Source organism: Conger conger, chromosome 7, assembly GCF_963514075.1.
Source record: "Conger conger chromosome 7, fConCon1.1, whole genome shotgun sequence".
Taxonomy (NCBI): domain Eukaryota; kingdom Metazoa; phylum Chordata; class Actinopteri; order Anguilliformes; family Congridae; genus Conger; species Conger conger.
This window is the reverse complement of record NC_083766.1, coordinates 23,793,487-23,812,620: the sequence shown is the minus strand read 5'-3', so window position 1 is coordinate 23,812,620 and position 19,134 is coordinate 23,793,487. Positions and strand designations below refer to the sequence as shown.

The 19,134-nt window shown below is 44.8% G+C and overlaps 1 protein-coding gene across 1 annotated transcript; it reads left to right on the top strand.

Annotated features, from left to right (window-relative positions):
* Nucleotides 1-297: 297 nt before the first annotated feature.
* On the top strand, nt 298-1,392 carry LOC133133249 (trace amine-associated receptor 1-like). Its single transcript, XM_061249348.1, has one exon. The coding sequence runs from the start codon at nt 298-300 to the stop codon at nt 1,390-1,392; it is 1,095 nt and encodes a 364-aa protein (XP_061105332.1).
* The last annotated feature ends 17,742 nt before the right edge of the window (nt 1,393-19,134 follow it).

Here is a 19,134-nt window from a genome sequence, read left to right as displayed (position 1 = left end):
TGGTCCAAAATAATGATTCTGCGATATTGGCCGCAATTTGGCAAGACAGTGGTGAGTAAAAACAAACACAGTTGGAGATAAGGAGCGAAGGGGAAGGGAAAGGCTCTCTGTCAAAGAGCAGACCTGTGCAACAGATAGACCCGCCTTTATTCAACAGCGGTGGGTTTTCAATGCTCGGGAGAAGCAGTATCAACAAAATAATTGTGGCTGACCTTTGGAGCGCCTGACTGCTGGCTGCTGTGAGCGGATCTGTGAGTGGTGAGGACATGCGTGTTCGGCTGGAGCGGTGAGCTGAGGATGCCGTGTATATGGACCTCCATTTTGCCTGCTGAGAAAGAAAGCCACAACCTCACAAACGCCATCTTCAGGAACGGCACTGCGGGGAACTCCCACAGCGCGGAGTCTGAGTCTGTGAACGTCCTCCTCCTCTTCCTCCTGCTGCCCATCATCGTCTTCGCCGTGCTGGGAAACCTCCTCATCATCGCGTCGGTGGCGCACTTCCGCCACCTGCAGACGTGCACCAACGCCTTCATCGTCTCCCTGGCGACCGCCGACTTCCTGGTGGCGGTGCTGGTGATGCCCTTCAGCCTGGCTCGCTCGGTGGACCGATGGCGGTTCGGGAAGCTGTTCTGCACCGCACACTTCATGCTGGACGTGGTCCTATGCACGGCGTCCATTTTGAACCTCAGCTGCGTGGCGCTGGACCGCTACCTGGCCGTGTGCGACCCGTTACGCTACGCGGCACGAATGTCCGCCGAACGGGTCGCCAAGCTGCTTCTTGTCTCCTGGCTGCTCCCCGTTTTGGGCTTCTGCCTGCTGGTGGGGGTCGACCTGTGCTGGCAGAGCAGGAAGGGGGTCCTGAGGGGGCAGGGGGCGGAGGTGTGCCTCCCCGAACTGCGGGCCCCTTACGCCACAGTTGCCTCCATTTTGAGCTTCTTCATCCCCATGGCGTTCATGATCGCGACGTACGGAAGGATCTTCCTGGAGGCCCAGAGGCAGGCTCGGCAGATCCAGGCCGCTGAGGCCCAGGTCGGGCAGAGACACCGCGACTGGAGCCCCTCCGGCTCACGGAAGGAGGGGAAAGCCACACGGACCCTAGGGATCCTCCTGGGGGCGTTCCTGCTGTGCTGGCTCCCCTTCTTCACGGTCAACGTGGGCCACCCGTTCTGGGGGTGCCCGGTCAGCCCCGGGGTACTGGAGTGCGTCCTGTGGCTAGGCTACGCTAACTCCGCCCTCAACCCCCTGCTCTACGCCTTCATCAACAGGGCCTTCCGCCGTGCCTTCGCGGTCCTCTTGGGCTGCGGCATTCTGGGAAGGCAGCTCCAGGGAGGCCGTCTCGACGCCGGGGTCAGCCAGCAGACAGGCCCTGAGCTGGGGACTGTGACCAGATGAGAGCACCCAATCTCCCCCTGCACTGCCCAGCACATCCCAGATCTCTATATTCTTTTGCTTATTTTACACTGCATAGTCCTGACCTGACTGTGTAGTGTCAAATAGTTCTTATTATCCATAGATAGACTGACAGAGAAAACAAACAGAGGCATTTTTGTATGACATTGCATTATGCTTAAAATGAAAGAAGATGTAAATGAATAAATAATCAGCCTTCTCTTAAATATTTCTGTGCAATCTGTCAAATATCTAACATTTATATTCTCAAGAACTTGGTCATGGTTTTGTTGACATATTTCAAATTTATTTTTTGGCTTGATCAATTGAATAATTATTCCATCGGTAGCCTACAGTTGAGAGAGGACTTGGGAGGAACTGTAAATGACAAGACCAAAAGATTTGTTTTTGGACCTTCAAAATAGTTATTGTAGCTGTTATTCTCAATAGTATACTGTTCAATACAAAATATCGTGTTTCTTTGTTTTTGTTCACAGTCTGGATTGTAGCGCAGTAACAACATGCTTTTTCGATTTTACAAGCGGTGTCATATTTAGCGGTTTAGGACGAGCGTTTTTTAATCTACAGTTGGACAGTATTGGGCCGAGGGGATAATCGCACATTTATGGATGTATTTCCTTCGCGTGAAGGGCAGATGGCGCTTTTCTTTGCACTGTCAGATACTTTACTTTGTAACGTCAGGTTAGACATATTCGAAACTCAGCAGCAAAAGCACTTGTCCGTTTTCGTTTTTAATTTAAAAGTGACAAGTGTTGCGTTGTTAATTTGCGTCACCAACGGGGCGCGCCACACTTTACAGAAATATATCAATCGACTTTCCTGGCATGATTCCATGACTACAAGTCCCATGATCCTGTGGCCTACTGTCTTCGTGCTCTGTTGGTGTGCTCTTGGTGAATGGCGGAAAACGTACGTTCGAATGTCAGATTTATCCCTTTCTTTCAACCATTATTTGGCACAGGCAAGATAGATTCTCAAAACATATTTGCTCCAGATTCTCATCTGTATGAACAGAAGTGGAGAAATTAAAATGTATTTCTCTGCAACCAATTACTGTATGAAATGTAAATGGTTTGAATAAAGCCTGGAGATTGTATATGTTAATCAAGTGCCAATTGCAACAGAATCAGAACAGCTCCCTAAAAATCCCTCCAAACTGAGTGTGAGCATTATGTATTTGCTCTAGATAGCTACATGTCTTGCAAACATCTGAGACTCGAGCTCTATGGTAGCAGGATTAAACATCTTTCCACATGCTAAATTGTTAGAGTGGATGTTGTAATGAAATTTGAGGTGCTGGAATTTAAATACAGAGATGAAAATTAGAAGCCCTGCACTAAACCACATGCAGCAGACTGAGGGGCAGAGCCAGAACAGACAACTATTTCAAAATACAGTTCATTTTTTTGGAGTGAGAAGCTGTTTGCTTCCTCATGTGTTCTTTACTGTCCTTTAAAATTTGGCTGAGAAATCTACCTGTAAATGTAAGACCCTTTCCTGGAGATCTACCCTCCTGTACATGTTGATTCCAACCCTAATTTGGCACACCTGATTATACCAACCTCTCTAAATGACTGTAATGTAATGTAATTTGCAGCTGAACAAGATCTCTAGCTGTTGAGTGAGGTGTGCTTTGTTAGGGTTGAAGTGAGAACCTACAGGACGGTAGATCTTCAGGAACAGAGTTGGGTTGCCCTGCTCTAGCTGTTGAATGAGGTGCGCTGTTAAGGCCCGGACACACCAAACCGACAGTCGGCCGTCGGACGTCGGACGTCGGTGGCACCCTGTCGGCCGAGTCTTTCCGGTGTCTTTCTGTGTTTTGGAGGGCTCCGACGCCTATTCAACTTGTTCAATTCAACGTGCAACTCAGCCGTCGGCGGACCGTCTTTGCGGTGTGTTCGGCACAGCCAACATTAACGACACGTATCGACGCGAGGCGATCTTTGTCGGCGCTCCGAAGCCGACCGTCGGTTTGGTGTGTCCGGGCCTTTAGGGTTGGAGTGTAAGCCTACAGGACGGTAGGGCAGGAACAGGGTTGGGCAGCCCTGCTGCAGAGGCCTGGATGCAGGATATCAGCGGTCGTTATGTATGGAATGCCACACAGCCGGCTCTCGTGCTTATTTGCTCTGCAGATTGGTCTTATCCTCCGAGACATACATCATTCAGAAGCGGAATTGGCGAGGTCACCGTGGGTGTGGTGCACCCATATCAGCAGCCAGGGAGGGGGGAGGGGGGTTCCTGATTACCCAACATGTTAGGACACTAACTGAGGCTTAATTCATGAAAAAGCATTGTTTAATTAATGTTGACAAGTAGAGTAACATTGTGTATTGTTTACTTAATGAGCAATGAGCTCTCTATAAAAACTTGTGATCACTCTCCAGACACTCATGACAGTGTGCCCATTATTAAGCAATGGTTTTTTTGGTAGGCCTTCATCAGGGGTGTGGCCTCGCACCCAAATATAAGACAGGCTAGCTAGTTAAAAAGTTAAATCACTTCACCTGGTTTCTTGGGTCTGAATTGGTTGCTGATATTATGGTGAAAACAGAAACCAGCCCACCCTGTGGCTCTCCAGGACCAGGGTTTGTCACCGCCGGGTTAGCTCCTCCCCTGCATACATTACTTCTATTCTTACGCCCAGACAGTTAGCAGTGAGTCGTCATGGGGACAGAGCAACTGTCATCTGTTTGATCATACAGTATGGGGAGCGGCCAGCCAGCACACACAGGCTGACGGATCTTTCTGGAAACAGCAGCACAGCTACTATAGACTCTCTGCCTTTCTCTCTCTCTCTCTCTCTCTCTCACACACGCATACACTTTCTCTAACTTTCTATCTCTCCCCATCCCTCTCTACTTCTCTACCTGTCTGTCAGTACTTAATAGCAATGAACTGAAATACAATTAATACTTAATGAAGTATCTCTCTCCCTCTCTCGCTCTCTCATTCACACAAACACACACACACCCTTTTTGGCATATCTTAACACAGTTTTTTTATGTTAAGATGTTCATGTTACAGTTTCTCTGTGCTGAAAAGGCAATTCCAGATGAGCAATTCAAAGCCTAATGCTGCCACAAACACCTTTGCTACAGAAGGTGCAGCTTATCTGGAGTCAGTTCTTAGGGGGTTCCCACTTTTTGCTCTGTAAACCTCTCAGTTCCTGATTGGAAAGGTGAAATGGCTATTAAATGCCATCCCATCTTGGCTGGACGTGGAAATAAAAATAAGAAAAAAGAACAATGTGTTTATTCATGCAACTTCTGAATTGTATATTTTAGTTGTTATATTGGAACATGATTTGACATAGAGAAATGTTGGATTGTTAGAATATGTCTGTGACAAGGTCAGGGTTGTGAACAGTAAGCGTGGCATGGGGGAGCCTGCTGCTTTATTGCCCTGCATTGCAAATAAGAAGCTGATAAGAATCTAAGCTGCTGTTGTAGCTAGTGGAGAGTCTTTATAACAATCTGCCATTGCCATTTTGCGGTTTTATTATTTATTTTTTGTATGATATAAATAAGAGCGCAACAATCATTTGAGACGTTGACGACTCAACCACAAGGGGGCAGAGTGGATGGGGTAAGGGAGTTAATGCAGCCAGCACAGCTACTGATAATGACTTCCTTTATTTATTTCTAGATTTATTTTTTTAATGATTGGAATCGTGTGTCTTGTTTGCTTTTTCAGGGCCAGTTGGTCTGTGTTCAGTTTTTAAAGGGCCTGTCACATAGACCAACTGGCCCTGAACAAGCTAACAAGACACACAATTGCGGTCATTAAAAAAATAATGAATAATTAAATAAATAAATCATGCTGGAGGGAGACTCGGATACACAAGTCACATGACTCAGAGACATGAGTCATGTGTTGGCATTAAGATTCTGGTCAAACAGTGAAAGGCTCGAGTGTTTAAACGATGTGTAACGCTTCCTGTTTTTAGCAAACATGTAGAATTCCATCAGTGGTGTCATTATAAGAATAACAAGGAATTCAATCGGCCTGTCAAGGTGTACTGCAGCATGAGAGCCAAGGTGTTGAAATGAGGTAACCCTTTTGAAGAGAAATGTTTGTGTGTGTGTGTGTGTGTGTGTGTGTGTCTGTGCTTTCGGCTTTTTGGTTTTTATTGTCACATCCCGCCCACGGTATACAGCGTTGTCTGCATTTTATTCTTTACATCCACTGATCTAGGGAGATTGAGAACCCCAACTCAACAGAATACACAGCCTTACGGACAAGTTAAGGCACAGATCCTAAATGACTGGCCTTTTATAATCTGCACACAGTCCAGCTGGACCTCGGTCAAGATAAGACACGCGATTCCGGCCTCGAAATAATAAATAAATAAATAAATATCTCATGCAGGAGGGTGACTCAGAGACAAAAGTCACATGACTCACATCATTGTTGCCGAACGCAGTGGCAGACACTGTGTGACGGGTGAAAATGTAGAGTATTCATGAGCACTGATGAGTAACGTTTCCTTTTTTAACAAATGAAGGATTACGCAACTTTTGTCATTATGAGAGTAAGGTGTAAGGTTCAAGGTGTAGCATTATAGCCAAGGTGTTGAAATGAGGTACAGTAGATAACCATTCAAAAGGATCTCAGTGTGTGTGTGTGTGTGTGTGTGTGTGTGCTTTGGACTTTGGACTATTCACTTTTTTGACACAACCGACCCAGGGTATTAGAGGGTTGTTTGCATTTCATCTTTTGCGTTAGCCGACACCTTCTTCCAAAGACCACAGGCTCGACGGCGACTGGCAGCTCCCCGTACAGTCAGGGCTCTCATCGTCAAGGCAACCCGGTCACAGTTCAGCTCCTCGCCTCGGAGGTCTCGCTCCACACAGCTGCAGAGGGAGGGAAATGAAAAAGAAAAGGCAGAGCAGGAGAAAGACAAGGTGAAGAAAGGAGAGAATATAGAAACTCTGCAACTGCGGAGCGGAGGCAGCAGCCAAACGCTGTCGTTTCCATCAAGTGTCTTGACATGAACTCAATCCCTCTCACACACACACACGCACTCTGTCTGTTTCTGTCTCTCTCCCTCTCTCTCCCTCTCTCTGTCTCTCGCCCTCTCTCACTCTCTCTCTGAAATGCAAATAACAACAAATCTTTACGACATACATTTGATATTGCCAGCAGTATATTTTTCACCATTCAGACCGTGTAGTACTCATATGATTTATTGCTCACTCTCTCACTGCCTCCCTCTCTGTTTGCCCCACCAACCCCTGAAATTCACATCCCAACATGTTATTATAATACCTCTTCATGTACCGCATTTAAGCGCCAGTCCCCAGTAAAGGGTCCACACAGCACCATCCACAGCCCAATACAGAAGTGGCTTTACAATCGTAGCAAAAGATATGAAGTGCAGCTTATGTACAGCTTACACCTACACCTGTACAATGGATTTGCAGCTGAAGAGACTTTACGGGTGTAGAGTAGCCTACATTTTACAACTGAAGAAAGCACTCAGCCATACAGCACATTTACTACTGAAATACCCAGGCAGCTGTACAATACAATTACAGCTCCTCAGCACAATATAGCACGTTTACTGTTGACGACTGTTGTAGTCAGACTGAAAGAGTATGTTTAAATATCTACTGTAGCCTCTGTATGAACATTTCCCTGTTTTCTTTCCTCTTTCCATCATCACCTCTAGCTCATTCTCTGCCTCAGACTCCTTACTCACCCTTTCTCCCTCTCTCTCATTCTCTCTCACTCTCCCTCCCTCTCTCCCCCTCCCTCCCCTCTCTCATTCTCCCCCTCTCTCTCCTCCTCCTTCTCCCTCTCATTCTCCCCATCTCCATCTCTCACTCTTCCTCTCCCCACACTCTCTCCCTCTCTCCCTCACTCTCTGTCTCTCTCTCTCTCTCCCTCACCGTGTCTCTCCACACTCTCTCCCTCTCTCTCTCCCTTACTCTCTCTCTCTCCTTCTCTCTGTCTCTCTCTCTCTCGTCTCAGAGTAAGAGTGTAAGGGAGGGCACGTCTCACCTCCTCCAATCCCCCCCAGGGATAAACCCCATGCCTCGCTGTCTCACCTGCGCTCCCCTGTCAGCACACCTCCATTCCAGCCTCTTCAGGGGATCCAAATTTGGCTTTCACCCCCCCCCCTCCCCACAGCAGAGGGGCGGTTCCATCCGCCCTGCCGCAGCTCAGGAAAGAGCTGATCTTCCTGCAGAGAAACAAACAAACACTCCCCGTGGAGTCAAACCACAGCGGCGCAGCGGACCGAAAAGCCAGGCTCGCCTCGGAGGTAAACTGCAGTGTGACATTTAGTGCAGGATTTAGGTTGTGTGCCTGCAGCCATACCGTTCTGTTCGCTCTTCTCCGCCTACGTAGTGGCTGGATCTAAGCGGGGCGGAGATGGATTGGTTCCTGAACGGAAGGCATCAGCAGTGGGGGGGTTTTGTTTCTTGCAAAGAACTCCTGTTTATTCCCCGACCCAGAAGCCAGGACGTCAATGAATATGTGGCTAATTTCTATTAAATTAATTCATTTTAAATTAGGCCTACTACTGCCTATGCTGGGAGGTCATGGAAGAACACACCTGGCTGGAAGTCTGGCTGGTGGGCCAATAAGGAGCTGGCCTCCCTCTGGACCAATTAAAAATCCAGTATCCCACAGTAGGGATAGGGACACTGTGCTATAGGAGGCTCCGTTATTCAGGTGAGACATTAAACCGAGGTCCTGACTCGCTGTGGCCATTAAAGGGGAATTCCACCCAAAAACAGCATTTAGCTCATTTAACAGATATAGGTGCAGCAGAACTGATGCTCTCTGTGGGGCTGGCTAAACCAATCTCTGTAAAGCACAGAGATATCGGCAGCTACAGTCGCAAAGCAATATAAATTCATGGACAGGTTTGAGGACAGACAGCTTCTTGCACCTGTGAGTTTAGCTACTTTGGAAAAGACATGAAGAACAACACTTTCTGGCATAGTTGGACAACGCGTCGTAAATAACAATTGGTTGAAACACTTGGAAGCATACCGGGTCATTCCAGTCTCTAGTAAAGTAGGAATTTAGAATTTAGGGTCATATCTTTGCACTCACTACAGGTAGACAGTTGACTGAGAGCTCATTTTAACCAGAAGGACAGCTACTCTTCCACAAATAACAGTGCATTTAACAATGGAATTCCCCTTTAATTATCCCAAACTGTGGATTCACATTCAGCCCTAATCAGGCTGTCTAAATCTGGGCATCTAATCATTTCCTTGGTGAAAGTCTTCTCCTCTGCACCTCTGGGTGAACGATTCTCCTCTGCACCTCTGGGTAAAGTCTTCTCCTCTGCACCTCCGGGTGAAAGTCTTCTCCTCTGCACCTCTGGGTGAAAGTCTTCTCCTCTGCACCTCTGGGTAAAGTCTTCTCCTCTGCACCTCAGGGTGAAAGTCTTCTCCTCTGCACCTCTGGGTGAAAGTCTTCTCCTCTGCACCTCTGGGTAAAGTCTTCTCCTCTGCACCTCAGGGTGAAAGTCTTCTCCTCTGCACCTCTGGGTGAAAGTCTTCTCCTCTGCACCTCTGCTGATGTGTGTTGAGGGCTGAGCATTGAGCTGTGAAATGGCTGCTGGGCTTCACCCAGGCGGGGCTACATCTGGATATCTGCTCTTTGAAAACAAGAGGCTCCATATAAATACTACTACTACTACTACTACTACTACTACTACTACTACTGCTACTACTACTACTACTACTAATAATAATAATAATAATAATAATAATAATAATAATACATCTCATCAGAGATTTTTCCATTGCAAATATATTTTGTGCAGAACACAGAAGCTACAGTATGAACCTGTAGATTGCTACATTGTCTACTCCCTAAATGATCTATTGGACATTAGTTTTTCATTTGAAATTACTGGCACACATATGTAGATGATCTGCGCTTGATTAATTTAGTCATATTCATATCCATATATACTTCAACAGCACCAGATCCCCTACAAAAGCATGCCATGATTTAAATATGCAGTGGATAGGATGAAAAACAGATGCTAATTACAAGGCGCCATGTCTCATCTCACTTTCATACACAGGGGATAAGTGACAAGGTGTCAGATGACAGACAGATTAAATTTACTTGCTACTCCTGTCATCTATACCACACAAAACCAGAGAGTGTTTTTCACAAACACGGAAGCCCCAGAGTAGCCTGGTTTTTATTACAGCTGCAGATCTTGATTTTATAATTAGTTAAATCTTTTGGTGTATCGGGGCTGTAGGTTTGCACATAATGTACCTTAAAGTGAAATGCGTTATTTGTTAAGTCTAAATAACAACTCTTGCTTATATTCTGTTTGTTAATTTTGTTGAATGCATATGGCTGAACGCGCAATCTGAAACAATTTAGGCAGCATTAATTGGCAGGAATGAAAACCTGCATACACATGGCTCTCCATGGCAACGGGTTTAAAACTACTGATTTACACGTGTAAAAAAAATATTCACTGCAATTATATTTAAAAAATTGCTCAAGCTCACCTGTCACTTATTGCAGACATTAAATTAAGGTTCACATTGATTCATGAAGGATGAAGTAACTGAAGATTACAAATGTAATTTGAATGAGAACGCTGCAGTATGTAATTAGACCAGGGATGGGCAACTCCGGTCCTGGAGGGCCGGTGTGTATGCAGGATTCTGCTGCCACCAGTAACCATGGCTCAATCAGCTAATTAGCCATATGCACCATGACAGATTTGCTCGTAAATTAAACCACAGCAAAATGCTACAAGACAAGAACATTCATCAGCTGCTGTTTATATCACGGAATGTGGCTAGAAATGACAAATCATGAAAATGATTGGGCTAATTAAATGATCAGAAACAGATATGGCCCTCCTTGACCAATCTGTGAATCTACGCCATACTCCACACAGCCTTAGGTATGTGGGCTTGACTTTTTAAAAACACTGAAAATGTACATATCTCAGCTTCTTTATAGGAGTGCTACCTGTCCTCGCGTCTTGACATTATACAAGCATGTTTTGAGGCTGGTGTGTGCACCTAGCTGAATTTTGGGAAGCACACTTTTTTTTTTCAGCAGAGTGATTATGTTTCTAAAGATGGCTTCTCTTCCGTGGGCCTGTAGAGGCTGTGGATCAACACTTCCTCCCCCAGAAAACATTACAGACAGAGCTGTTAATGCAAGCACCGCTGGGCAAGACTGAGAGTGGGGGAGAGGGAGAGAGGGGGGAGGGAGAGATGGAGGGAGGGAGATAGAGAAAGAGAGAGGGAGCAGGAGAGGGAGCGAGGGAGATAGAGAAAGAGAGTGAGAGAGAGGGAGGGAGGGAGACAGAGTGTGAGAGAGAGGGAGGGAGGGAGAGTGGGAGAGAAAGTGAGAGAGAGAGAGAAGGAGCAAACCCAGATTGTGAAAAATGAAAGACAGTGAAGAATGAAGCGAGTGAATAAGATGGAGGAGAGAACAGCAGGTTCTTAAAGCAAGACTCCTCTGTGAGAGAGAGAGAAAAGAGAAATAAAGTGCGTTGGAGAGAGAGGGGAGAAGGTGTACAGTAGAATTGAGTGTTGACGTCTTTCATATATTTGGCAGATGCCTTAATGCAAAGTGTCTCACCATTAAAGCATTAGAAACCCTGTATAGGCCATTAACTGAACAGTACATAAACAGATTAGCTGGCATACAATTGCCTAAAAGCCACCATGGACTCATCAATTAGATGCAAGAACTTATGAACCCATAAGCTCTCCTGCTCCTTCTGGAGTTATGGGCTTGCCGGTCGACCGAATGGGCGTGAAACCAAAATTTGCATGAGCAGTTACACCTCATTAAGCTCCATTGTGTCATACATGCAAAATGTGAGGATTCAAAATAAATATGGCACCGGTATCTGAAAATAGTTTCTGAAATATCTGAAAAATATCTGTCTGGCATTGGTTTCATTCTCAATTATTAACAAACAAGTCAGTAGGCTAAGTCAGGGCCACAATGGTACAGATTGGAAAAAGAGTAACTAAAAATATTGTAGTGAAAATGTGTTTGTATCCACAACAGCGAATCTAAGGGGTGAAGACATAAGCAGTCAGCTCAGCCATATGTGTTTACAGAATAATATACATTTGTTATGGTAACCATTAATATTCATAAAGAACAATGGTAGCTATGCTACAATACTGTTGTTTGATTACTTATCCGATTTGCATGTTATTTCACGTGTATGCATGTGTGTATGTATGTGTATGTATGAATGCGTGTGCATGTATGTGTGCCTGTGTGTGAATGTATGTGTGCCTGTGTGTGAATGTGTGTGTGCGTGTGTGTGTGCGTGTGTGTGTGCGTGTGCCTGTGTGTGAATGTGTGTGCGCGTGTGTGTGTGTGTGCGTGTGTGTGCGTGTGCGTGTGTGTGTGTGTGCGTGTGCATACTTCACTGGGAAGAAGATGGTGAGGAAGACAGTAAGTGAATACGCCTCTAAACATTCTGGATGAAACTAGTGATGTCATTGAACTGAAATGTCTGGTATGGTCAGCTATGTTTCAAAATATATAAACAGACAGACCTGCTGGAAGTATGTTACTAAACTGAAAATCGAATGAACCGCTGTGCTGTGCTATATTAGTAGTAGTAGTAGTAGTAGTAGTAGTAGTACTATAGTACTAATATGAGAAGTAGTGTTCATTTAACAGATAAAGGAAAATGTAATTTTTGTAATTTTTATTACAATAATTATTGTTACTATTAATGCATGTGTAACCCTTTTCATCCAATGATTCCAAAAGGCTTTACAGAGAAGGGTAAAGCCAGCTCACCCACTGCTAATACCATATGCAGCACCTATCTGGATGACGCACAGCGACCATTTTCTACAAGAACACTCACCTAGCATCAGAAGAACTGGAGAGGGAGGGAAATCATAAATGTAAAATATTTATTTTTAATTTCCCACTTTCGGCAAGAAGGGCATTTGTGTTTCCAATGAGTTTAAATATTCATGGGGCACTGTTCGTGAACCCTTGGGGTACAAGAGCAAGAAGGTACTTCATCTGAATGACGTGAGTAAAACGATCTGCTACAGAAATGAATCGTAATGATATTGAAAAATAAGTAAGGCCAACATTCAGCCTTTTTTTCAGACGTTTTTGGTTGCCACATATGGACAACATGGCCTATGAATTGTGATATAGGGTACCAGCATCTGGAATTTGACACCACGCGTAATGACTCAAGTTTCGTTGATGCAAGTGGAAAGAGTAGACTCAGAGAACGTTCCAGAAAATCCTGATTCGCAGGGTGGGTCACCATCACGCCAAATTGAAATACAGTAAAAAAAACTTTACGTCATTCCCAGAAATTAGAAATCATATTTAATATTTCAATATTTAAAATATCTATATCAAGACAACATTATTTGCTGCCACATTCTGTCATATTTCAGCACAAACATAAATCCTATAAGTTGAGTTTACTCACTTTACTCACTTTAGGGGACCGGCCGTCTGGCCGTCTTGAAGCACTTCAGTCGGAACAGTCTCTTCAAATATTCACTTACCTTTAACATAACTGTTTTTTTACTCTTTGCAAGGAAGTTCTTACACATTCCTAGCTTTTACATAGCAGGCCTGGTATTTGGGTTTTCCAGTGTATGTGTATATGGAGGCACTGCACAAGGCACCACTGTTAGATCAAAGCAAGGTGCATTGTCTTATGAATGTTTTGACGGTATAACCCTAAATCCAGTTTAGGCAGAATACTTTTGTCTGAAATGTCTTGCTTTGCCCATGTTGCACCTTGTAGATCGAAGTAAACCCATAAACTAAAGTTAGCCCTCATGTCTGCACACACACGCAGACATACCGTACTGTATATCAATGTGAAGTGGTGCGTCACTGACCTAAAAAGTTCATTTTTAAAAAATCACATTGGAGTACAAAGGCAAAAAAGCAGATGTTTTACTGTTTTTTTTTTTTTTTCTCATAAAGATATACAGATACAGTCTGGGAATAACAAAACAAGATTCCAACAACCACCACTCCAAGTTCAGTCAGAGACCAATCGGATTGTACTGAAACGCGTGTATGTACAGGAGCGAGCGAGCAAGCGGGCGGGCGGGCGGGCGGGCTATGGAGTCGCAGCACAGCCGGGTCTCTGTGCTTCTCACTGCAGATGCTCGACGCCTGGAGACGGCAGGTCGCCATGGCCACCGCATCATGGCAACCTCGCATCACGTGCTAGACTGCAGTGGAAATCACAGGGAGTTCATGATCGAGTGTGTCTGTGTGTCTGTGTGTGTGTGTGTGTGTCGGAGACCGAGAGAGCCAGAGAGAAAGAGATGGAGATGGAGAATAGAGAACAATAGTGAGTTTTTAGGTATGCAGTTATAAGCAGCAGTAAAAAACTGTCTGAGAGGATGCGTGCATTTATGTGTACAGGTTTGTGTGAGAGAGGAAAGGAGAATTGTGCATTCTTTTAAAGCAACGTCCTTTCTGTTACAGGACAGTCTGTGTGTGTGTGTGTGTGTGTGTGTGTGTGTGTGTGTGTGTGTGTGTGTGTGTGTGTGAGAGAGATGGTACGTGTGTACGTGTGTGTGTGTGTGTGTGTGTGTGTGTGTGTGTGTGTGTGTGTGTGTGTACGTGTGTGTGTGTGTTTATGTTCTTTGATGCTATGCGACTGGGGTGCACGTGCTCAGAGTGCGACAGTGTTTGAGCGTTTGTGTGTGCGTGTATATTTCTTGTGATGCTATACGATGGAGGCATGCACAAGCTGGGTGAAGTGTGTGTGTGTGTGTGTGTGTATATATATATGTGTGTGTGAGATGGTATGTGTGTGTGTGTGTGTGTGTGTGTGTGTGTGTGTGCGTGCGTGTGCGTGTGTGTGAGAGAGATGGTACGTGTGTACGTGTGTGTGTGTGTGTGTGAGAGATGGTGTGTGTGTGTGTGAGAGAGATGGTACGTGTGTACGTGTGTGTGTGTGTGTGTGAGAGATGGTGTGTGTGTGTGTGAGAGAGAGATTGTACGTGTGTGTGTGTGTGTGTGTGTGTGTGTGTGTGTGCGTGTGCGTGTGCGTGTGTGAGAGAGAGAGAGAGAGAGAGGTGGTACGTCTGTGCGTGGACTGTGCTGCAGCCCTGAACAGTCGGGTGGGGTGGGAGCAGTCTCAGACACTGGAGAGGCGTAAGCGCCATTTTAAGGCCGTGTGGAGCACACGGGGGGCACGGGCGGCATGGCAACGCACAACACAAGCCCCGCCCCTTCCCCCTCGCCACTGCACTGTTATAGCATAGCACATGCAATGTTTATTGCATTTTTTACAATACGAGTATTCGCTTTTTTTTTTTTTTGTATTTCTTGATATCTTCATTTTCTAAATTTTTTTTTTTCTTTTTTTCTTTTTTTTTTTTTCCCCATCTTCGCAATTCAAGATCATAGGAGATAAAACATACATAATTTAAAAAAAACCCTGTAACAACAATGTGTTCTCCTTAGCAACAACGTGTCCGGGGTCTCCTGTGCTTCTCGGTATTGCAGGGGTCCCTTGGCGTCAGAAAGTCTCGGGTAAGCCCGCTGCGCGGAACTGATTCAGTTAAAATGGTTTTCAGCATGATCGGAGAACGGGAGGGCACAAAATCTGCAAGTCTCCATTATAAATATATATCTCATTTTCTTCTCTCTCATCTTAAATTAAAAAACAAAAATTTCTCACGACAACTTCGACGCACACTTCCTGGACTAGCCCCTCCCCTTTGGATGGCTCTCCACCAATGGCAGTGTGGGGGGTGGGAGGGGAGGAGCGATGGGCCGATCAGCAGCCCTTCAGGGTCGCAGTGCTGGAAGAGAAGCAGAGAACAGAGTTAGGGTGCACTGCCCGATGGCGGGTATCACACCGCTAAAATTCCATTCCTCTGAGTCACATGACCTCCATCTGTGCAGATTCCACGCAGTCACTGTTCTTGCTCCTTTTGCTATGCTATGCTATGCTATGCTATCAGTTCTTCACACAACCTGCTGGGTCCATGGGGTAAGCCAATCCCCGTTATATAAAATAGGGAACCCTAAACCTCTATTGCAGGGACTAGCAACATGGGGGGATTTCAACCCAGCCTGAGAGTCAGGTGTGACAGCCTGGCCAATCGGTAACATGCGTTACCCGGGAGAAAAGGGAAAAAGAGCGCGTGCCGTCTAGAGCACGCTTCGTGTGGAACGCATTTCGTCTGGAGCACGGACAAATTCGGCAGGATGTGTGAAGGGAGTCACCGTCCCTCTGGAGGAATGTGTGACATCACGCTGTGCATCCGTGTCAAAACACTCCCCCCTGAGAGCCCCCCACCATCCCCCCACCCACATTCCTGCTGCAAGCAGGAGCCTGCACCACTGCTCAGCACAGCTCACGCACCTCCTGCAGGAAGTGACATCACCTCACAGGAACACGCTTCGGCTGCTGCCCCTGACTCTCCCCACTCCCAGCCAATCCCCCTCGTCTCTTCTCCTAAACCACCAATCACGGCACAGCTTGGGGCAGTGGTGATACGGGCTCATTAAAACCTTGCATGGGATGGATTTCGGCTCGTCGATATTTTCTGAACAGTGAGGGTGACCCGTGGCATAGTACCCCCCCGCCCCCCCGGTTTCGGGTTTTGTCAATAACGCTGACGTCACCACATCGGAGTAGAAGCAGAGGAACATTCCCTTTAACACACAACTGCAGACACTCATCTTGGTATACAGAGCGTACTGATCTTATAAACATCACAGATAGTCCTCCCCTGGAAAAAAAATTAGAAATGCAGGACCTTTCTGGGAACCACCAAATAAATAGTAAATGGTGAATGGTTGGCATTTATATAGCACCTTTATCCACAGCACTTTACGATTGATGCTTCTCATTCACCCATTCATACACACACTCACACACCAACGGCAATTGGCTGCCATGCAAGGCACCAACCAGCTCGTCAGGAGCATTAGGGGGTTAGGTGTCTTGCTCAGGGACACTTCGACACACACACAGGATGGGATTGAGCCTGCAACCCTCCGACTGCCAGACGACTGCTCTTACCACCTGAGGCAATGTCACCCCCTAAATACACATATCAGCACAGCCTAGTGGACTACGGACTCATCCGGGACCCCCGTCTTACACTCAATTTGGGTCACGACCGAGACTTTAAGAAACACGGCGAGGCAAGAAATCAACCTGTTCACCCACTGGTCAGGGTGGCATGTGGATTCCCAAAAAACACCAGCCTTTTTCAGCATTTCATCAGCCACACTGCTTTTTACAATACAACAGTGGTTCAACCCCCAGTGCACCAAACAAAAAGATCTGCACAGTCATTGGGCCCTCAACCCCACATTGCTTGAGGGAAGGATTGGCCCCTGCTTAGTCTAATCAAATAAGTCACTTTGGTAAAAGGCGTCAGCTAAATAACTAATATAACACAACCTGGTTGGTTACCTGCTATAGAGACTGCTCGAGGGGAATTTAGCTGGGCACATGTGCTAATTTCATACCCTGCGGTTGGCTTTCCGGACATTTCTGAACAGGGATCACTGAATGTTGTGGTGTTCAGACCGATGGCGGAAACACGCAACACCAGACAGCACACTGGGCCCCAAAGGTTCGTCGGGGCACTTTCCAAGCTCCCAAAACCCAACGGGCCCCATCGCAGAGCTGCGTCAGGAGACACAGCCTTTCGCAAAGCCTGAAGTGAAGTTTCTAAATCATTAACCTGCACCTAATTCCCTGCACACACCACATTTCCATTTTATACTAACAGCGCATGTTGAACGCGACCTGCTGCAGCTGACTAAGTAGCGCGCTGTCGATAATTAATCTTCAGAAAGGTGTGCATCTCATTACACTTGACTTTTGTTTCCTGACTTAATTACAGAAATTAAGATTAAAATTCAGAATCACGTTCCCCCAAATTCACACTACATTGATTACTACATTTGTTTAACTCAAGAAATCGTTTGAAGAGCACAATTTCTATGCATAAAATGAGCCAATTACAGCATCACACGCTAGCTTCCCACACTAGTTCCGTGATGGTTGCAATACCAGCAGATTCAGGAGATCCAGATGAGAACAGAAATAATGAAAGAACAAATCAGAGGAAGGCTGAGAGGGCAGAAACGCATAGCAACCCAGGAAAACAAAAACGGATAGGTGAAAAAAAAAAATCATCCTTTAATTTTTTTAATGTTCAGAAATCTCACCACTGGAGCAATTAAAACAAGAAATCGGATATGATAATATACATAATAACATCTGCAAATAAGATGTGCTCCTCCTACAATTATTCCTTCGTATATAGGACAATTCTGAGCAGACCAAGGTCCTCCACAATGGATCTGTTCTGTTAAACAAAGGACTCAAGAGTACAATCTCACACTGGGTCAGATAATAACCACAAGACAATATACCGTACATCTACTAATGTAACGCATGAATGAGTGAACATGAACAAACACCCCACACATATATGGATGGGCAGTCTTAGAAAGCCAACTCAAGTATAGTATGTGGTTAAGAACATTTCTTCAAAAGCTTTAAGGTAAGCAAAAAATACACATCTGTTTGCAGGCAAGAGAATAATCTTTACTTAATGTTTGGTTTGGTTTTGGTTTTCATTCTTAAGGTTATATCCTTTCTTGTTTTTGGAGGACAATTTGGAGGACATTTTGGCCCAGAGTTTTAATGATATTATATATAATTATATTAATTTAATAATAATAATAAAATAATAAGAATTAATAATCACGTTTTAATTCCCAACAAAAATCGAACCAATATGGTTGGCATTTATATAGTGCCTTTATCCATATCAAACATTAAAAAATGATTAGCCTATATTTTGAATGGAAACTAATCAAATTTTACCTTTTTAACCATATACAGTGCAAGATTACAAATATGTGATTAGAATGTTCTTAAATGAAGATACTAATGAAGATGTAACAATCACTACTGGTAATTGAATACAATGATATTCTAGAACACTGACTTTTGGGGGAAAAAGCATTCCAAAAAACCTAGCTACGGGGTTCTAGAACACAGAGTTAGAATAAAATTTTTTAAAAACCTAACTACACTTTAAAGGGATAGAAATGAGAACTGTTTAGTTAATTTATGGTAAACCACAACCTGTGTCTACAGCTGGGTTAAACTTTTAGGGAAAATTCAGAGCAAGAGTTAAGGGGAGGCAAATGACGACAACTAGGTCCGATGCTTGTAATTAACATTTTATTTACATAATATCAGAAAACATTTACACAAGTAACGTCAGCTGCTCACTTTTCAATGTTCTCTTTTTCTTTATTTTTAAATTCCACCAAAGAGCATTCTCTGACCTGCAAACAGATAGTAGAAGTAGTAAAAAAACAAAACAAATGAACAGAATCAACAAACTCAACCACAAATGCAATTTTGTCTCTGCATGTTAACTTACTGCGTGTTGACAGAAAGTTAATTGTGTGCCACTGGGAACCTGTTGCGTTTAGCGAGTTTTTCTGACACTTTCAAATAAAAAAACTGTGAGAGTGAGTGCAACTATGTGTATGCGTGTGTCCCTGTGTGTGTGTGTGTGTGTGTGTGTGTGTGTGTAAGACCCAGGCCTATATGTTCTTTCTGAAGTTTTTTATCACACTAAAGAAATAATGTAGAAAAAACAAATAACTAAACAAAGCACAAAAGAAATTTGTCTTGTCTGGTGGTGGGGAGCCACTAAAGGAGCAGGTGAGACTGGGAGGAGATAA